Source organism: Anomalospiza imberbis, chromosome 3 (genome assembly GCF_031753505.1).
Source record: "Anomalospiza imberbis isolate Cuckoo-Finch-1a 21T00152 chromosome 3, ASM3175350v1, whole genome shotgun sequence".
Classification (NCBI taxonomy): Eukaryota; Metazoa; Chordata; class Aves; order Passeriformes; family Viduidae; genus Anomalospiza; species Anomalospiza imberbis.
The window spans coordinates 97,674,218-97,694,019 of record NC_089683.1 but is presented as its reverse complement, the minus strand read 5'-3'; the positions used below and the strand labels follow the sequence as shown (position 1 = coordinate 97,694,019).

The 19,802-nt window shown below is 38.8% G+C and overlaps 1 protein-coding gene across 8 annotated transcripts in view; it reads left to right on the top strand.

Moving 5' to 3' along the window:
• ENAH (ENAH actin regulator) overlaps positions 1-19,802 on the top strand; it is a 90,156-nt gene that overhangs the window by 25,626 nt on the left and 44,728 nt on the right. For all 8 annotated transcript variants that reach the window (XM_068185913.1, XM_068185919.1, XM_068185918.1 and 5 more), the window contains one exon: positions 18,641-18,806. In XM_068185913.1, the coding sequence (XP_068042014.1) occupies positions 18,641-18,806 (166 nt within the window). The remainder of the gene's footprint in view (positions 1-18,640; positions 18,807-19,802) is intronic.

Below are 19,802 nucleotides of genomic sequence, written 5' to 3'. Positions count from 1 at the left end.
CAAAAAATTCTCTCTCCGTGTACTGCCTTGTGTAATATTTGAAACTCAGATATTTGTCTCTTACACCTTGTCTGAAATATTTAGGACAAATGCTGCTTTTTGAGCCTGAAAATAGACAATTTAGTGTCTCTGCCAGTGTATGGGAAGCACCGAGTTAGAATCATTATTAGGCAAGCACTGCTCTCTTTTTTGGGTGGAAAGGGGTTGTTTGTTCCTTTGTCAGCAACCTGAAACTCTTTGTATGTTGTGAAGTCGCACGTGTAAGGAGGCAGAACGTTCTGCTCTAACCATGAAGAGCTTGTTCTGTAATCTGTTATCCTGGGACTCTGAATTAATCAGATGCCTGCTCGTAATTTACCAGGATCGTTTCTAGACAGTGCTGCATTTGAGGGACTGTTTATCCTGGGCAGATAAGTCAAAATAAAAATCACTTGGAGAAGTGTTAGAAAAAACAGTAAGAACACTGCTGAGCTGTGTCTCACTTATGTTGATGAGACATTCTCAATTCAGGGAAGACTTCTCATTTCCTAAACTATGATAAGTGAGTGTTTAGATCCTTGCTCACTTGATTTCCTGCATGTAACTTTGTCTCTGGAATGTTAAAGGAAGTTGGGATACTATAGGCATCGGGGTTTTTTTACTGCCATAGACATTGAGAGGCTCAAATGACACTGCATGGTGCTTTGGGCCACCAGCTGGTGCCATAATTGCAAATTAGTTGAGCTGTAGCTTTGGATCCTAATAGTGTTATGCATGCTCCTTGGGTGTTTCTCAGACATGGGAGCAGAGCCATGGTCTGGGAACATCTGAGCCAGATACATTTGGCTGATTGATTCTTACTCTGTGCTTTCTGAGACAGCCTCCTGCTGCCCTGGGAGTGATAAAACCAGCACCTAAGTGCTGCAATACATTTTGTAACTCTGCTGCTGGATCCTGACCTTGTTCTGCCAGTGCTGCTCTCTCCTGTGCCGGAGTTCACCGGTGATGGATACCTGTGGAATTGCATCACTGCCTGGGGGGTTTCATGTGATGGGGTCTGTCCCTCCCCACAGCGGTGTCAGAAAGGGGTGCTGGCACCTTCTGCCTGCAGGTGTGCTCTGCTGGCTGCGAGGTCAAGGGCTGCCTGTGCACAGGGATGCTCCAAAAATAGCAGCTTGAAAAGAAAGAATCCAATAAACCTATCTTGACATGTATAACTTTTTCAGACTCTTCCTTGAGATTTCACAATATTTCTTCATAGTCTGTTCTAGTATTTCACTGCTGTTACTGGTAGAGGAATTTTCCTGTTATTCTTGTTTATAGAGGATGTTACTAGTACATCCTCAGGTTTTTTTCCTCCGTGTGGAATGCTTTACTCTTTTATTTTGTAACCTTGTAACTCCTTTGTCTTTTTTGGATGCACTTCTGCCTTGCCAAGTGTTTTCCCGAATTGTATGTCTGCTGTAGTCCAAAATGTGCTACTTTGTGCTCATATTTCTAAAAAGCAAATTGAAGTTATTTTTCCTTATGCTTTAGATTTTACATTATATGGATAGATGTCAATACCATATACTTGGCATGCAGTGCTTCCCCCCTGCCCTAAATAAGTTGGCTAATGATGAAAGGCAGTGCCTGTCACCTCTGTGTGATCTTTTGTCCTTCCTGGTAGGAAGGTGGTACTTTCCCTGTAGTCTTGGATGTGCCCACATTACCTGAGCCAGATTGTTACAAACAGTTCCCTAATGAATACTAGTAGTTATAGCTTTTATTTTCCCCCCACATACACCATTTCATGACAAGCTACTCGTCAATGGATTTGTCGCAGAAAAGGTTATACAGTGGTAAATCTTTCATTCACAGGTAATTGGGAATCTTAGTTTTTATGAGCATGTTTTTCATACTTGGAGGAGGATTTGCCTCTCAACAGGAAGTCTCTGCTCTTGGCAGTAATAATACTATTTGGATTGTTTTGGCCAAGCCATTGTTAATAACACTAGATCTTGCAGTGTGAATGTTGGTTACTTAATGAAGGTGAAGAAATTGTTTGCTACATCTGTACTTAGTATAATTATTTATCTTTTTCAAACAATTGTATAAAAGTTCCCTATGGGCTTACACTGACATGCATGTTTTTTCATGAGGCTGTTCCATAAACGGAATATCTTTATGTGATGCAGCAGTATTTTTAGGTGTTTCAGGGTGCTGCTTTACCTCTTCGAATGCTTTTCTAATTGTTTCATTAGCTGTTGAGGTGAAGGAAACACAGGTGCTCATGGTGGGTCCCACTGTGTGCTGTGGAATTGTGGTTAGTATTTGGTCCGTTCCCAGACTTTCCAATTTGCTTTGAATGCTCCCTTATAATGTGTTGGCTACTTTTCTGACCATTGTTAGGCAGGAAGTGGTAAGACTGCATGCTGGTGCTTGTTATTGTATTTTTTCGTTTGAATATTTTCTTCAAAATGCCTGTGCTTTTGTGTTGGTTTTGGGTTATTTTTTTTGAGAAGTCTTGCTGCTGTGGACATCTGTGTGTGTCCACTTAATTTAGCAGATATTAGCTGTTAAAAAGCACTGCCCGATGTCCCAGCTGGTGGAGGGAGATGTGTTGCCATAGCTGGATTTAAATAACCTCTGTCCTGCTTTGAGTGCAAATGCTGCTGTAGGTCTGACACAGAACCATAAGGAAAACAGCTACTGACATCCAAACTACTGCTTCTAACAAGGCCTGGATTTGATTAGACTGCCTAGGTTGCTGGCAGCCTTAGATGCCTGGAATAAAAGTTTCTAAACCAAACCAGAGCTTTGGCTAATTCCGAGCATTGTGCTGGTGGGGTGGCTAACCAGTTTGCTGGGGCTTCTTTTCTCCTTCGGCTTGGAGCAGAGCAGCCTTTCTGCAGCTTTCTGCTGTGTTCACTCTTGCTGGCAATAGGAGCCCCGAGTTCACCCTGCTTGGTTTTGCTTCCCATTTGTCTCCGTTTTGTAAAAAGCCCCGAAGCTTTTGCTTCTGAAGCAACTTGCATGAGGATGCAGAAGCAGAAGAGTTCTTACATGGAGTAGCATGTGCTTCTAATAGTTCATGGCTGCATTAGCCTCGCTGGTGTGCTGGTAGATGGCTTCAGAAGCAGTGTGCAGTCTGACAAAATGTGATTAGTCTGCACTTACTGGTACACGTAGTGTCTGGGAAACCCTGATGTAAGTCTTGAAAGGCTTTATCTCAACAGTCTTGCTTGATAGCCTTTGGGAGCTTTTTTCCAAAACAAATGACTCACAGCCCTTAGGTCCTTCATAGAGGCAGTGAGTGCTGTTCTTTGTGCATGGGAGGAGGGAGAACAAGCAGTTTACCTTTCTGTTTTTAAAGATAAACTCAATAAACAAAACAACCCCCACAACTAATACTCTGATGTAGGGGAGGAAAAAGGTCACAGTGGGAAAAAAGTTGAAAGTATGTAATTTTATGCAGCCTATTTAAAGGTTGTTAGTGTTTTCTGGAACATTACCTGTTCATTTTATGCAGGGAGATGTGTAAACGGAGTTCTGTTGACTTTGTGTCACATTACATTAACCAAATTTTATCGTTACATTTCATTGCCTGCTTTTTAAAAAATGAATTTGGACAATTGGATGTGCAGAAATGGAAACTGGATTAGACTATATCAGGGGCCGGCTAATGGCGCTGTGGTTTTTTAACACATGACCACATATGGCATAAAGCTGGTAATAAAACTTTCTTTTCCCTCTGTCTCCCTGCAAAATACCTATTTTAGGGTTGGTAGTGCAGTCTGTTTGCTTACCTCAGGTTAGCAGCTGATCACGTAATTTATTCTGGAATATGAATGCATAGCTAGTCTGAAAATGCTACTTGGTGTTAATCCCCTTGTGTATCATTTCCCTAAAAGAGGGCTTTTGTGAGGCAGGTAACAACCAAAGAGAGCTAAATCTTGTTAAGTGTGTGGCTGGTGTTATCAAACTGATGTGTATGCTACAGCATGGAAATACTCTTGAGTTAAAGAGCAAAAAACCGCCCATCAACACACCAGAAAAACCCAAAGCAAACAAATCCAAACCAGAAGAACCGTGCCCAAACTGCCTCAAAAGCCCTTCTTTGCAAGCAGACCTGAAGGCCCTTGTTGGAGAGTAGGATTCCCAGAGATTCTGTGAAGAGGGAAGCTGCAGAACACTCCCTGTGTGGTTTAAAGATTAAACCTCCGAGGGTAGCTGTTGAAAGAGTGCGTGACACTGGAAAAACCCAGCCTAGGAGTAAGGGCTGTAAATAGCAGTCAAATGTTCTCTGACATAAATCTTAAGTTATCTTAGCGCTGAAATGAGTACAAGAGACAGTAACATCCTAAAACGCTGGTTAAAAGGAGGCAAGGCTGCCTGGAAAAGGTGGTTTCCAAAACGAAGCTGTAGCTGGAGAGGGAAGATAATACAATGGTTGGAGTGTTGGTCTAGAGTAATGAAAGGCACGTTCCCTTTGGAGCCCAGCAACAGCCATCTTGTACAATGGGAGAGGCCCCTGGCATGCCGGCTGGACTGTGCTGCCTTCATGCGTTAAAAGAGCGTTTTCCGATAATTACTGCTGGATTAGCTGAACCAGTGAAAATCCCCGCTCAGATAAAGCTTTCTGGCACTTGCAGCTAGCACAAACCTAAACAATGGATATGCTGATAAGGAGTCTTGATTTTCTAGTGTGAGCAAAATTGTTCTTCAGCTCACCTTTGCGTTGTAGTTTCTCCTCTAAATTATTTATTAGTGCAAATAATGAATATATAACTTTGCTTTTAAATCCTCTTTTCCCAGTTGGAGTTTGCAGGTCTTTTTTTTTTTCATTTGGAATGTATAGTGGTTAGTATAGGCCTCTACCTTTTTATTCCTCTGATGTATTTTTAATACTTAAAACCACAGAGTAAAAGCCTTAACTGGCTAGAGCTGCTGTTCTGTTGGGGCTGTTTGTATTCCTACTTTCTAGATTGAATTTCTAATTTCAGTTTAATGATAATTACTTCCTTGTATGCAATGATTCACTGAATAAACTTGGGTAAGAAGAGATAAGCAGTAAAATCAAGTACAAAGTAATAGTATTTTCAGTTTGAATACTGGGCTCTCAGGGTGAGATAAGGTGTAGTCAGTTATGCTCCTTGAAAAGGAGGAAATAGAATAGCTGACATCCAGTTCTAACTAATATTAGAAGAAAATGTCTAAACATATCTTCCAGTTTTGATAGTAATGTAATAAATGTACTCTTGCTAGATCAGGGCTTTTTTGGGTATAATTGCTATTTTGAAAACTTCATTTTCCTGTTTTTCTAGTAAAGGAAGCCAGTAACCACTTTTGTCCTTGCCCTAAAGAAAAAAAAAAAATTATCAGAACTTTAGGGGACTTCCCAACCTGGTAATGCCATTGGGTATAAAGGACTTACACAGTGGAATTCTTTGTAAAAGAATGTATTATGTGTACAACATGATGTATGAAAACATGAAAATCTGTAGACTTTTTTTCCGAGTGATGTTTTAATCAAATTTTGGCTCTTCTGGAGTCAAGTCTTGTGCCCAAGTACAGATAGAAATTCACATGCAGAAGTTTTGGATTTGTTGAATAATTATTTGTATTTGTTCATGCAGATATACTTGAAAGTGTGATTTGTCATGTCTGGGAAAGTTTAAAATGAAAGGACTCTTGGGAAATACTATCTCCTTTTGCTATCACCAGTAGATGTGATGCAATTTGTTCTAAAACTTGGGGGTAGAGGTAGGTGGTATTTTAATGGAACAGAACATGGATATGTGCCTGTTACTGTAGATCCTACTGTTTAACAGATTAGCATATTGTCCAGTTTCCAGCAGGGACACACACTTAAGATTAAAGTAGGTGTGAAAGAGAGTTGCCTTTCGAGTCTTAAAATTGTGGTTTTGTCTCTAAACATGAGCATTTGCAAAGCAAAGGGAACAACTGGAGAGACAGCTGAACTGCTTAGGAATTGGGACCAGGAAAGCAAGGCAAACACAGTTTCTCACTGTTTAACTTGGTAAGTGTTTTTCTGGTGTGAAGGCAGATCTCAGTGACAACATTTAAGAAGCTAACAAGCAAAGCATCCTAAAATGGGGGAAACAAAGTGTTGCAGTCTGAAGCAATAATTACTTTGCCAAGAGGTTTGAAATACTAGAAGAGCTGCTCTCTAGAAGAAAAACCAGCGTGTAACTCATGATAAAGATGTTGATCAATATAGTAACTTTTATGACCTTGCATAATGATTCAGTATTTTTTTTCTATGCGGGTGTTGTCTGCTCTGGTGTGAGGCTGCTCTTTCTTCTTTTTCACCGTGTAACCATTTTGCTAGAATTTTCATACAGACCTATTTGAGAGAGGTGAGAGATGTTGAAAAATAGTTTTAGTTTTTACTCATTGAGATGATGGTGCAAATGTCCATTTGTGCTGGCTGCTCTGTGTGGGTAAAACCGCTCCAAACAAGTGTTTCAAGCACACATCTGTGTTGATACACTTCTGTTCAAGGGCTGTGTGCTTACTGCCACTGCACTCTCTCTGCTTAATTTTTATTGCAAGAGATGCTTGAAATAGCTGACATTGTGGGAAAATCAAACAGCTTCTACTCAGTGTTTCATGGTGCATCTAGATCATCCGATTTTCTAGGACAGAACGTTAGATGTAATGAATGCACAAATGTAAATGTTAATTATTAACTAGATTGAATTAGTTACTGCAGTCATCTGTTGGTGTTCAAAGTTAAAAGTGGGTCACTGAGTCTCAAAATACTTTTGCAGTGAATTCTAACATTGATTTTCTTATTTCTTCTTGTGCTGTTCTTTGCCTGCTAGTCTGGTGAGGAAGAGTAGAGCACTTCAAGCCTTTTGCTTGTGCAAGTAACAATTAGTGTAACCTGTCCCTTCTGTTAGAATTACAGCAGCACGTACCTGACAGGACAGATTCCTCTGAATCCCTCTGCCAGCTCCAGAAAAAGGATTTAATTTATAAATGTATAAATAGTGGTAGAATTTTTAGATCATATTACCTTTACTACCTTGTTTTCAGTCATTAACTGATGAAATCAAGATTCAGACTTTAGGAAGTGCAGAATTTTTTACTGTTAGTTGTGAAATAGCACTGTATGAAGGATATTCAGAGGAAAAACTGATCACGGGTCTGAATGATTATAGGTTAATTTAAGCTTCATTTAATAAAAGAGTATATGCAGTTGAGATTATACCCAGGGGACTAGGTTTTAATGACAAACCTTAGCACCTTGAGGGAAGTGTATTAGCAAGCATTGCTGGAAGAAGGGGGGAAGTTGGGAGGTGATGTATGAGTTGGAATTAGGAATTTCTTCAAGTTAAAATCTTGACTGACTTGCAGTCAGACTTGGAAGAAGAGCTTCTGAAGTAGCTGTGTGAGCAGCCACTTCAGGAAGGATATTACTAATATATAGAGTATAGGAGGAGTGAAAAAAATAGTTGTTTAAAAAGTGATATTGAGAGATAAAATGATGTGGGAAAGAAATCAGAGTTATTTGAATAAGACTGACTTAGCCTTGCCAAAAAGTAATTTGGATCAAAGAGGAGAGTACAAGAAAAATGTGCTGTTCCATGAGTAAATGCAGTAGTTTGGCATGAAAATTGAACTCATATTTTGATATAGGTGATAACTTTGACTGCATTCAATGGCAAATGTAAATAACCCATAATAGAAGTGAAAGCAGAATGCTTCCAGATTGTGTCAACTTGATGATGATAAGCTCTCCTTGATTTGTGAAATTTGGATCTGGAAACCTGTGCTCAGAGAGGAGAGCAGAGCTATACTGTAAAGAGGCATTTAAGTGGAAATTTAGTATTCCTTTGTTTTACACATTATCATAAATGTTTCTACTGAATGCACAACTTAAGAATGCTCATTAGATTTTCTTGTTGAAGGAAGCTGTTGCAACTGGGGTAATTTTTACACATCAGTGTTTGCTTACTACACTGTGACAGGTCTTGGGTTGCTTAAGGATTCCCTTGTTTCGAGCTGCTTGAATAAGGCCCAGAACTTTGCTTTATCCTGGTGCCCTCGGAAATGAGGACAGGATTGTCAAGAGCTGTGTTTATTGTTGAAGTATTTTGTAGTACAGACTTGTTAAGAGATGTCAGAAATTCATGAATCAATCTTATGTGTTTTGTTGGGAAGAGAGTGTGAAAGAAATGAGGTTTATTGCTTATTATTAAATATTCAGACATTTATTTGGTAGTACACATCAGTGATATAAATACTATGTTGTTTATTTAAACCTCTGACTTTTACGCTTTGAATATTAGAACTACCCGCAGTCTCCAAGATCTTCATTTAAAGCCTACAGAAGGAGAGGCTGCTTGAAACCTCAAGTGTGAAATGCATGTTGTTATTTTTGGGAAAAGCATTCCAATAAAATGAGGTGCTAAGGCAGAAATGGTCATAAATAAGGTACTTGTATATCTGCAGTTCAATGGGGTGTTCTCAAATAATTTTATTTCTTCTAGAGCCACACACTGTCTTAGTTAAGGTGGGAGTTCTTGGGGTTCATCTGCTCTCATCACCTTGGCTGGGTTGAATTTTGAAATCTCAAAGGATGGAGATTGCACAACTCCTGGGCATCCTCTCCCAGTATTTCACTGATTTCTTGGTGCAACTTCTCCTCGCGTGGTTAAAAGCTCCTTTTCTGCACTTTTTGATGATTTCCCACCTTTCTGTAGCGCACTTCTGAGAAGATTGTGACTCTTGTACCCTGTAATTCCCTGTTGAGTAGTTGAGAGTGGCCATTATGTTCTTGCCTTAGCTGTAGACTGAACAAGCACAGCTGTGAAGCCACTCCTGGTGCATCTTTTCCTCTAGCCTCGTTAATAGTTTTCTCTTTGATTAACTCCATTTTGTCAAAGTTGTTCCTTCCACTGGGGAGCCCAAAATTGGGCACAATGTGCCAGATGCAGTCTGAATAGAGGGGAGCAATCACTTTTTACATCATTGAGCTTATTTTGTCCTAGGTGCAAATTTTAGCCCTTGCCTCCAGATTTCTTGAGGTTTCTGTCACCTGATTTCTCCAGTCTGCTGAGACGCCTCTGAACAGCAGCTCTGCTGTCCAGCATGCCAGTCTATCCCAATTTACAGAAATGCATCCACAGACTTGATGAAGTTTCATTACATCCCATTTTCCTGGTGATCAACAAGTGCATTAAACAGCACTGTAGTGGTATTCATCCCCCTGATAAATGCTCTAGTAAATGCTCTAGTAACAGCCTACCAGGTCAAACTGCTCCCTGCAACCCTCTGAGCCTCTGGCTCCCCAAACCTTGGTTCTTGTTCTGCTGGAGGATGGTCATGGCATTTGTCTTTTTCAAGATGTCAGGTACTTCTCTTGATCACCCTGTAGAGCTGTCAGATTGGCCTCATGGTGTCACCACAAGGTACCACCTTCACCTGTGTTTGGTGCATGCTGTTCAGTTGGATGGACTCTCCAGTTCATCAAACTGGAGCCCCTAACTTTATTTCCCTCTAATGCAATACTCAAGCAGATTTGGAAACTCTGGGGACCAGACTTGGTTTTGAGACCAAGGCAATTATATGTAGCCTTTTCTGGTACTTTGCTGCTGACATTTTCATGCTTAATGCATAAAACCATAGAAGGCTGGGGTTGGAAGGGACATTAAAGATTACCCCTCTGCCAGACACAGACACTTCCCACTAGACCAGATTGCTCAGAGCCCATCCAACCTGCCCTACATTCATGCCAATGTCAACCTGCTGTTTAAAAACAAATGTTAAATTAACAAAATATGGTGGTGGTTTGTTGGGTTTTTTTCTCTCCAGGTGAAAGCTTTAAGAAGACAATTCCTTCTCATAATGAATCTTTCTAGTAATGAAAACCATGAATTGCATATTCATATGTTAACACTAGGGCTAGAATGTGTCACTCAGAGATTAGCCACCTTCCCTTTACACAGCTCTCTACATCAGAGGCTGCCCTTGTATTAAATAGGTGATGTAAAAATGCTGCTCTCTTGCTGTTCCAGGAGGAGCTGGGCATTGGTTATCTGACAGTAAAATGAGTTACATGATCTGTGGTGCTGGTAATGTAATGATGGATTCTGTTGCAGCACGTTCGGGAACTCGGCTTGCCTGGGGAATCTGGGCTCTGAAAGCTGTGATTTGTACCTCGTGTCGAAAGCTTAGGAAATAACACAGAAGAAGGTCACTTTTTGTCAAAATATGTATAGAACATAGGAAACGTATGTATGTTAAGTGGTTTTTCACAGGAAGTCATCAGCTGTCAGTCTAGTTGTTGAAGATGTTGTTTTTCATGCCTGCTTAAAAAGGCTTTCCACAGTATGTTGGGCTCAGATTCATGGAACTGCAGCAAAGAAGACAACAAACCATTGAAAAATAGCTTGCTTGTAGGGAAGAACTAATATGTCTGGCTAGCTTTTGGTCCTGGCCTTTTAAGGTTAAAAGCTTTGAACTTTTCAATCCGTCATGATTGTTCCTATTCAGTAAAGATACTGATTTTATGGTTGATAGCTTTGTTCAATTACAGGGTACCCCGGTGCTTGCAGATTGCTTCATACCCAGATTTTGCTCTAGAGATTTTTTTCCATTAGCTTTGACAACAGAGACAAACCAAGAAATTGATTTTTGATAAAAATCTGTCTTGAGATAGGTGAAAGATCATGGTAGGAATCTTCTGCTCCTGTTGTACTGTTGACTAAAATCACTACCCAGACAGAATTAGCGTTTACTGTGGCAAAACCTTTGGCTTGTGATGCCAGTGTTGAATCTGCTTCAGTTACTGCATGGATTCTGCACAGCCTTGTAGTCTAAGCAAAATGGTAAATGCCCTGAAGAAATATGTTTGAAAAATCAGTGGAAAAATGGATTTGATTATAACAATGTAATATTTTCAGGAAAAAATCAGGATAAATTACCAAAAATGCCACATTTAAGGGAACACCCCTGTGTAAGAGGATAAAAGAAAACAAGGATATGGATGAGTGCATGGAGCAAGCATAAACTGAATTATCTTATTTCATGGTTCTATGGAGTCTAAATGCAGGACTTTATTTTACCAGTATAAAAATAATGGCTAGAAAGATTTCCCCTGTCAGTGTAAATGTGTTATAATGAAATCGTTGGCCTCTCTGTAGTCCTGATTTTTTTTCAAAACATCTGTTGGAAACATTTATTGGAAAAAAAAAACCTTCATGATTCTCTGTGGGATGAAAAGATCTAGAAGATAGTGGAAGAAAGTGGGAAAATGTTGCTCTTGTATCTTGCAGGTTGTTTCACTGAAAATCTTACCTCCAAGCTAAAATAATGAAGGCTTCTAATAACGCATTTCCATGAAGTTACCACTAAGTTTGCATACAAGGCAAAGACCAAATCTGTGAATAAAATTCTAGCATATCCATGTTCTTCTGTCTTAAGCTTGGAATGATGGATGATGAAAGTTCAGAATTCTATAGTTTTTAAAGGAACAAGACAGCAAATGGTCATTCCTTCTGTCTGCTGAAGGAATTATTTAAAAACACCCCTACATTTGTGTATGAAAGAATTGTAGTGTCTGTTTCCTTTAAAAAACTGCATCTGGTTCTGGGTAACTACACAGTCTATTTAATTTGACAGTTGAGAAGTAAAGTATCTTAATATCATCTTTGGTTGGACATCAGAGAGTATTTGTGAATTTAAGGGTAGATAAAATGAGTCACATCTGTATATTTTATTAATACTACATTACATTATTGCATACACATTGTTAATACTAGTTTTATGCTATTCAAAAATCCATGTTTTTCAATCTGTTGTTCTTAATTCCTTTTAATACTTCTGAGGTTTTTAAGGTTTGTCTCTGTAGAGTGAGTGTTTATTAGTTTGTCTTGTCGTATTCTCTCCTAGATATTTCTGATTTCCTTTGAGGGAATAGGTGAATTTTTATGTGAACCAACATATGAAAAACCTGGAGACAATAGTGAATTGCCAACACAAAATTGCTTTGTCCGTTGCATGAAACATGAAATACATGAATATGTGAAATGTTTGGGTAAAGAAAACTTCTTTAGGTTTTAATTTGGGAATTATTTGTGAAAAATAGGTTTTCACTTGACATCAACCTGCTGTTCTAAATAATATTTCTCTTTCTGCCTGAATGTCCTGCAATGATTTCTTTCAGCTGTTTGATATTCACCTGCTGCTGTGGAACAAGCTACAAATGCAAAATCATCAAGGAACAGATTTATAGCAACAAGAGAAATTTATGAGAATTTTCTGGCTCAGAGAGCAGACTTCTCCTAAATTATATGTTAAATGCTTTTATGCACAAGATGAAAACCAATTTTCTTTCAGTGGAAGGTGCTCATTGAACAAGGAAAGCTTGTCCTCAGCAAACTGTGTACCAACTAAAACTCTGGAGTGTTGCAGAACCCTGTGCCAAAAGCAAAGCACCTTTCCTTTGCCAACTATTAATCCCAATGATTCAGTTTCCCCTGCTTCTCAGCAGTACTAGTTTTATGCAGGATTTTCTGCTGGTTTCTGATGTTGCAGCTAATCTGTATTCTGAGTAATTCATGAGAAGTAAAAGTGGGAGAGATGAAAGAATCTCTCGGTTATCAGAGACGGAAAAGTGGGAGAGATTCATTCATCTCTCAGTTATCAATCAGAAGTTTTCTAGGCACAGGCAAGTACAGGAGAGCTGTTATTGAAGCAGTCTGGGATTTCTCCCTCTGCATTCACCACCTGTTCCAACAGGCACTCTTGTTTGAGTTGGATCTGCTGGAAGGAATCAACAAGGACTCTTGTCCTGTGGAGGGTTGTAGTGTCTGAAGAAGAATCTGCATGGAAACAGGTCAGATGAATCAGCTGCTCCTGAGTCTTATTTTAAAACCTAAATAGCAAGTAAATTCTGTCCGGGCAGAAGTGTTGGAGTGGGCAAGCTGCATCATTTGAAGTTGGGTACAAGTGCACAGCACAGCTTAGTTCCTTCTGCTGTACCAAGTATGTGATGTTCCCTTGCCAGCAGCATATTTAACTGGCTTTTAGTAATGCAGGGAAAGTTGAGATTCTTCCTTTTCAGCTGAGGATGAGTTAGAGAAACTTAACTTATTGAACTGCTGTGTTTACCTCTGCAGAGCCCTAGAGGTTTATATTTTTCCACAATGTCCTGTTGATGGTGCGGATATCTTTGTTGGTAGGAGGAGGTGGTAATTGTTATACTCAGCCTCCTCTGAGATGTCCTTCTAGCTGAAGTGCTACAGTTCAAGACACTAATAAAATGAAAGCAAGCTGATTATGAGTTAAAATCTAAAGTAACCCAAAGTTCTTCCCCTCTCCTCACTCATATCACCTCTGTCAACAAAGCCAAGCCCTTTCCCCTACTCCCAAAAAATAAATATTAAGCTATGTGATTGAGTTCAGTCTGGAGCATATTTGATGGCATAGAAAATATTTCTGTGTTAACTTCAAGATGCTAAAAAGTAGCTTAGCTGTTAAGCCAGATGAGCAACTTAGAATACATGGCAACTTTGTCTACAGTGTCTGATTTAGTTAATAGAAAGTAGTGGTACAGTATATGTGGGAATTTGCTTTGGTTTTGGGTGGTTGGTTTTAACTTTTTAGTAACAAAATAGCACACATTTTCACTGTGATGTGCCAGTTGACGTTCAGGAGCAAGCAGGAAAAATTACCTTGCAAAAACACCACCACCACTGAGATATAGAACTTTATATCTGGACCAGCATTTAGCTGCTTTTCAAAAATGTGTATTTTTAAGATGTTAGAATTGGAAATGTTTGGAGTTTCTTTCTAGCTTTGTGCCACATGGTTTGAAAATCCTAAACAGGCGTTTGATGAATCAGTGTCTCTTTCCATTCCTTCTGCCCCGCAAAGACTGCACATTTTAAGAACATGTTGTTATGTCTCTGTAAATTGAGAACACAGCAGGAAAAAAATCCAACCTGAATCACCAGAAGCAGTGGTAATTGGATATAATTTTTCAAAACCCTCATTGTTACATTACTGAGAAAAATATCAAAGGTTGAGCATCAGAGCTATCACAGCTTTCCCTTGCTTTGTTAGTATGTTTAAATGATCTTTTCTGTGGCTGCAGTTGTGCTGTGTTTCATATGAGTTTGATCCTTGAAGTATGTTTATCCTTTTTAGTTCTGAAGAGAGGAAAGCCAAGCATCCACTTCTTGTGGAGAGAGGAAAAAAAATAAGGCTTAGGTCAGCAGACTGGATTGGTGTCACTGTGCATTGAGCTTAAGAACTTGGGATGTGAAAGAATGAACACATTCCATCTGGGCAAAAGAATGATATCTACTAGGGTTCACTTTGCTATGGTTTTTGAGCTTTTTGTATGATCTCATCACTGGAGGAGGAAAGTATATTCTCCCATAAGAATAATCTTATGATTCATTACTACTGTGGTTTTTTGTGTGAGCCTTTTGAGTGCCAGACCTCCCCCCACTCTTCCACCCCAAATAAAAACCAGCCACCCTGTCGTTGGCTTTATATGGTATTGCTGTAGGTGGACTTACCCAGAATAATGGCTGGCTTTAACAATCAGCGCCTTACATCTTTGTCTGGAGAATAACTCCTCCTAACATATATTTATCCAGCTATTTGTCAAGCTTTACATTTTGGGAAGAGTGCTTTGTACACTTTGTCTCCTAAGGTTTGGTAAGCACTTTTTTTGCATGAATGTTCCCTCGTATGAATTTTCTGGGTTTTGCAAATAATTTCATAGACTTAGTTTAGTAAGTTTATTTGGGAACATACGATTTCTCAGTTTTTCTTTGTTAATATTTCACTGTAGTTCCCCAATGCACTGCCCTAATAATCTAGCAATCAGTTCTTGGAGCAGCTGTGCATTTTGGCAGTAGCATGTGAAGCTGGAGATGCTCAATCTCCCACATCCCCTAATCAACTCACATATTGAAAAGGTGCAGGCTAATCCAAGTCTAATGGTTTCTGGAACCATTACACCCCACCAGGAAGAGAAAAATTTGTAGATAGGCAAGTAAACCCAGTAGGATGCTTTTGAAGGCCTAATGACATGGCAAAGAGATGAAGACCCTTTTTCTTTTCTCTTGCAACATGACTGCAGACAATTTGTTTATTTGCTACCAGTGTAAGGTAGTATGTAAAAAATCTGCATTTGTGATCAGACCAAAGTGATGGTGGTGCAGTGAATGAAGGAAGCCATCCTAGCACAGGTCACGTAAGGGACACACGTGTTACAGCAAACCCTGGGGACTATGAAGAGCTCATGTGTAAATAATGAGATGGGTGAAGAACTATATCCTAATACAAGTACAGCAGGGAAGTGTCATAAGCGTGAAAAGCAAGAAATACAGTAAGTGATACCATTCTGATTCACTTGGCTCTTGTTCTCTTACACTAAAGTACATATGTATTTGTAGAATACAAGAGACTGGTTCAGGTCCTAGTAAAAGTGTGTATGCTAAAGTCAGAATTTTTCTAGAAAAAGGTGGATCTTCAGAAAAAAACCTAAACTGTATTTTTCATTAGACCTGTCAAAAGACAGCCATGAGCTCACAGTGTGGATTTTTGATTTAGCGTAACCCATTAAAGTTAATGGATTTCTAGTATGTTTTTTTTATTTTTAAATACTTTATGGTATCTCATTATAATATACAATATACTGTATTCAGATGCTAAAATATCAAATGGCCACTGAAGAGCAGAACTAAGGATTCTTTTCACTAGAGCTCATGCCTCCATGCCTTTCTTTTTTTCTTCCTTTTAGCGAACTGATTACTAAGAGAGAGTAATTGAAAAAATCACCCTTTCACCTGATATTTATTGAACCCTGGAAATAGACTAGCATCCTGTGATGGTTTAATTTCTTTCTGATAGGGATCTTTATTTTCTTTTAATTTTTTCATCTTACTCTTGCAGTCTCATAAACAAAGTGCTGTGTGGGGGGAACTGTTGGCAGAAGGGGAGTATGTCACCTTCAAATTGATACCTGGATATGAAAATTACACACTTGGAACACTGAAATTTTAGTTACAGGGTTTGTATGAAATGAAGGCAGAAGGTTTATTATGTAGTGATTGAAAAGGTCAGCTGGAAATTGTTTGTGTTTGTCATTTTTAAAAGTTTGTGAATCATCTTAAATTTTTATATGAATAAGGCTTATTCCCTGTTATGAAAATTGTTTTATTTTAAATGGAACATGAAGTAGTTGAGATCTAGACTTGTTTAATACTTCCAGTTATGAGACATGGCCTGAGAAGTGGAACTAAAAATAGTTTAGCAGTTGTTAAAGAAAAGCTAGAAATTCAATTCAAGGTCATCTTATTTGCACTTGTGAAGAGTGCCACTTGAATACTGAATAGTTCTAAAATGAATAGGTTTTTCTTCTTTATTTCTTCTTCTTTTTTTTGGCATGTTAAATAAAATAATGTAAAAAGTTTTATAAACTTAGGCTGAATACGAGCACCTGATACTTGATGGTCTGTCCCGTTAAGTCTCCTGCTGACTGTACCATTACTCAGTCACTCTGGTTCTACCTTTGTTGTAATTGGAACATATTAGCTTAGAATCATAGTCTCAATTTTCAATAGAATCTTTTTTGTTAAATCTGTCTGGCACATGACTGAGTAGAAGTTAATTTTCGGCAAGAACTCTGTGAACCACATGGCTCTGCTTCCAATTCAGTATCTAGGCCTGTCACTTATGGTTTATCATGCCTGTGATTGATCCAAATTGAAATATAGCAAAAATTTATTACGGGTTCAGAAGTTTTCCAAGTTTACTGTCAGGCACTTTAGAAAAACCACTACTGTTTGTCATGTGCTTTGTGAATGGTACAGAATATTTCTAGATTTGAACTTTAAGATGTGTGCCAAAAATATGTAAAAATAAAGAAATCCAGTAGGTTCTTGCAATGTCCTCTTAAGTGAGTGAACTATATTTCATCTGTGGTATATATTTAATGGGACTGTGAAATGCTTAAAAGCTGTACCAAAATTTATTTTCTTTGCATTTAATCTTCCTGGTTCAGATGTGGTCCTTCCTGTCTAAACTATAAACTGTGCTTAGAAAAGAAGCACTTTAGTTATATATATCTTATTACTTTAATATCCCTAAATTGAACTAGAAAAAGGATGGTCTAATTAGAGGTTGTAATGGTTGTGATCCCATTCTGATCTAGTTGTTGAATAGGTGATGGGGTTAGAACACGTGCATTTTTAAAATTAAGAGCCTATTTCCTCATTTGATAATGAATCTCCCATGTGCATGAGAGACATGATTTCAGTATTCTTTCTTCTCATGAGCCCTAAAGAGCATCCCAGTATTGAGCACTTTTATAATTGTTAGAATGCCATGGAAAGTGTGAGAGAAATTGAGTCTATTTTCTCAAAAATGTTGGTGTTGAAAGTTAACAAAACAGCTGGATGTACTTCAGAATGTTCTTGTATTGGGAGATGTGAATAAGATACTGGAAAATTCAACATGCTCTTTAGGAGGAAAAAAAATAAAACCCCACAAAAACAGCAAACACACACAGCCCTTCCCAAACCAATCAACCAATAAAAATCACAAAAAACCCACAAGACAGATGGGTGGGGGAGGCATCCTTTCCCTCTTTCATCAAATATGAAGAAATACTCTTTACTTTCCTATGAAGGATGCATGTCTCTTCAGCCTTCTCAGTTTTCCAAATGGCAGGCCACATTCCCTGCAAGCCAGGCATCATGTGCTTTCTATAATCTGTCTATAATGTTGGATATGCTGGAGTGGTATGTTCACAGAATCTGACTTACTGATAAGAAATCATTCCTTTCTATTTTTGTTTCCCGTCTGCATCTGGACATTACCCCCAAAGACAACCTGCATGGTTTCACCCTTTCCTTTCCTAATAAATAAGTCTGTTTCTGGTATGATCTGATTTCATGTGTTTCTTATATGATGACATTCATGATATGCTCCTTTTTAACTTCAGGCTGTAGCTCAGCTTCCAGATGACTGGCATAATCAGGATTAGCTACTGATGAATTTGCACTTTTTGGTGATCAGTAGAACTGTTTCTTCAGGAGAAAATGTTACATCTGGGTGTCAACTGTTGTAAAATGTGTCAAAACCGAAATGTGATTCATTTATGAGCTGGTGAAATATTTCTGCTGGACTTCATTCTCTGTGTTTGTTTTCTTCTCTCTATGTTAAAAGGTGCAAGGGCCTTCTAATTCTCATTTCTTGTAAAAGGTATTTCCTCTGGGAAGTGTAGATTGTGTGAAGCTAGTGCAACTCCAGCTTCTTTGCTCTTTGGTCTTTGCAGAAAGCTTTGTATATGATTATGGCATTTAATGAAAATCCATGGCTGGTGGTTAGGAAAAGTGGGGGGGGAAACTGTAAGGGGGAAAAGTGCAAAAAGAAGACATGAACACCTTCTTATATCTATTATTAATTGTTAGGCCTGTCTGTCTGGACCACAGCTTTTCAGAATGAATGCATATAAGCAAAATATCAAAGTCCTGGTGGTTTTGTATTCAGATAGGTGGAGTTTCAGCAAGTTTCAAGGACTATTGCTTTAACATTTTAAATTAAAAAAAAAAAAAAGAACTTAACCAGAAAGATGATGCTTTGCCTCAAGTAATTTTATTTTCTCCTCCACTTTGTATATTAACAGTGAACAGAGTATCTGCCAAGCACGAGCTGCTGTAATGGTCTACGATGATGCCAATAAGAAATGGGTACCAGCTGGTGGATCAACTGGATTCAGCAGAGTTCACATATATCATCACACAGGCAACAACACATTCAGAGTAGTGGGCAGGAAGATTCAGGATCATCAGGTGAGGAAATCTCTGAAAATTTAGAATATGAAGTCTTCAGCAAAATTACGGGACCAAAAAAAAAAAAAATCACATTTTTTAACTGAAGTAGCAGAACTTTTATTGCTTTTTCCCTGTGAACTAAGCACTTTGCATACCCCCAAGGCAATAGTCCTTTTGCCATTCCTTCCTACAGATATCTATTTATACAGGCTAGTGGTGTACACAGAAGTCATCTGGTTCTTTTTAAGGCAAAGTGGCAACTGAAGGCTTCTCTCCCCCACTCTACACTGTGAGCTGCAGTCTGTGTAGACACCAGTAGCTCTTCTAGCTCTTCCTACCTCATGAAATCTTGGATGCGTGCTGTCTCATTTCCCCAGGTCATTTTGTTCAAAAAAACCTTCTGATATTTGGTAATGCTGATCATGTACCACTTTAAGAGAATGAGAAGGGAGTAACAGGGATTACATCTTAATTTCCTTGATGAAGTTACTGGATCATGATTAAATGGCAAATGAGCACTCTGTCTGTAAATGTGCTCTGTCATGTGATACTTAGGATGGGGTTAAAACCTTATTGTTTGTTTGAGGATAGCTTCTTATATTTGTTTTCCTCCCTCCCAGCATTTCATAGAATTCTTTTGGTTTGTTCTTGGTCATTTATTACACACCTGAAGCCTAACCTGGTAATCTCCTGTGTGATTTGTTACTAAATATTTACTCCAGGTAATAAACGGTCTCTGTGCATTCATCCGAGAGCAAATCTGGGAGATTTTTTCTCCCATTATTCAGCAGAAAAAGGTGAGAGGATATAGTTATCCAGGTGCAATGGGATCCTCTTAGTGGATGGCTTGTAGTAAATGGCTGCCCTAATAGCTCAAATTTTCGTCTTTTGTGTGAGCCACAACAATCTTGCAAAATGATAACCCTGTGATGCACGGTACAAATCCAGTAAACTGCTGCTGAAAGCCCTGCAAGCCAAGGGGTGCAGCAGCCACAGGGAGAAGGTTAAAAAAGA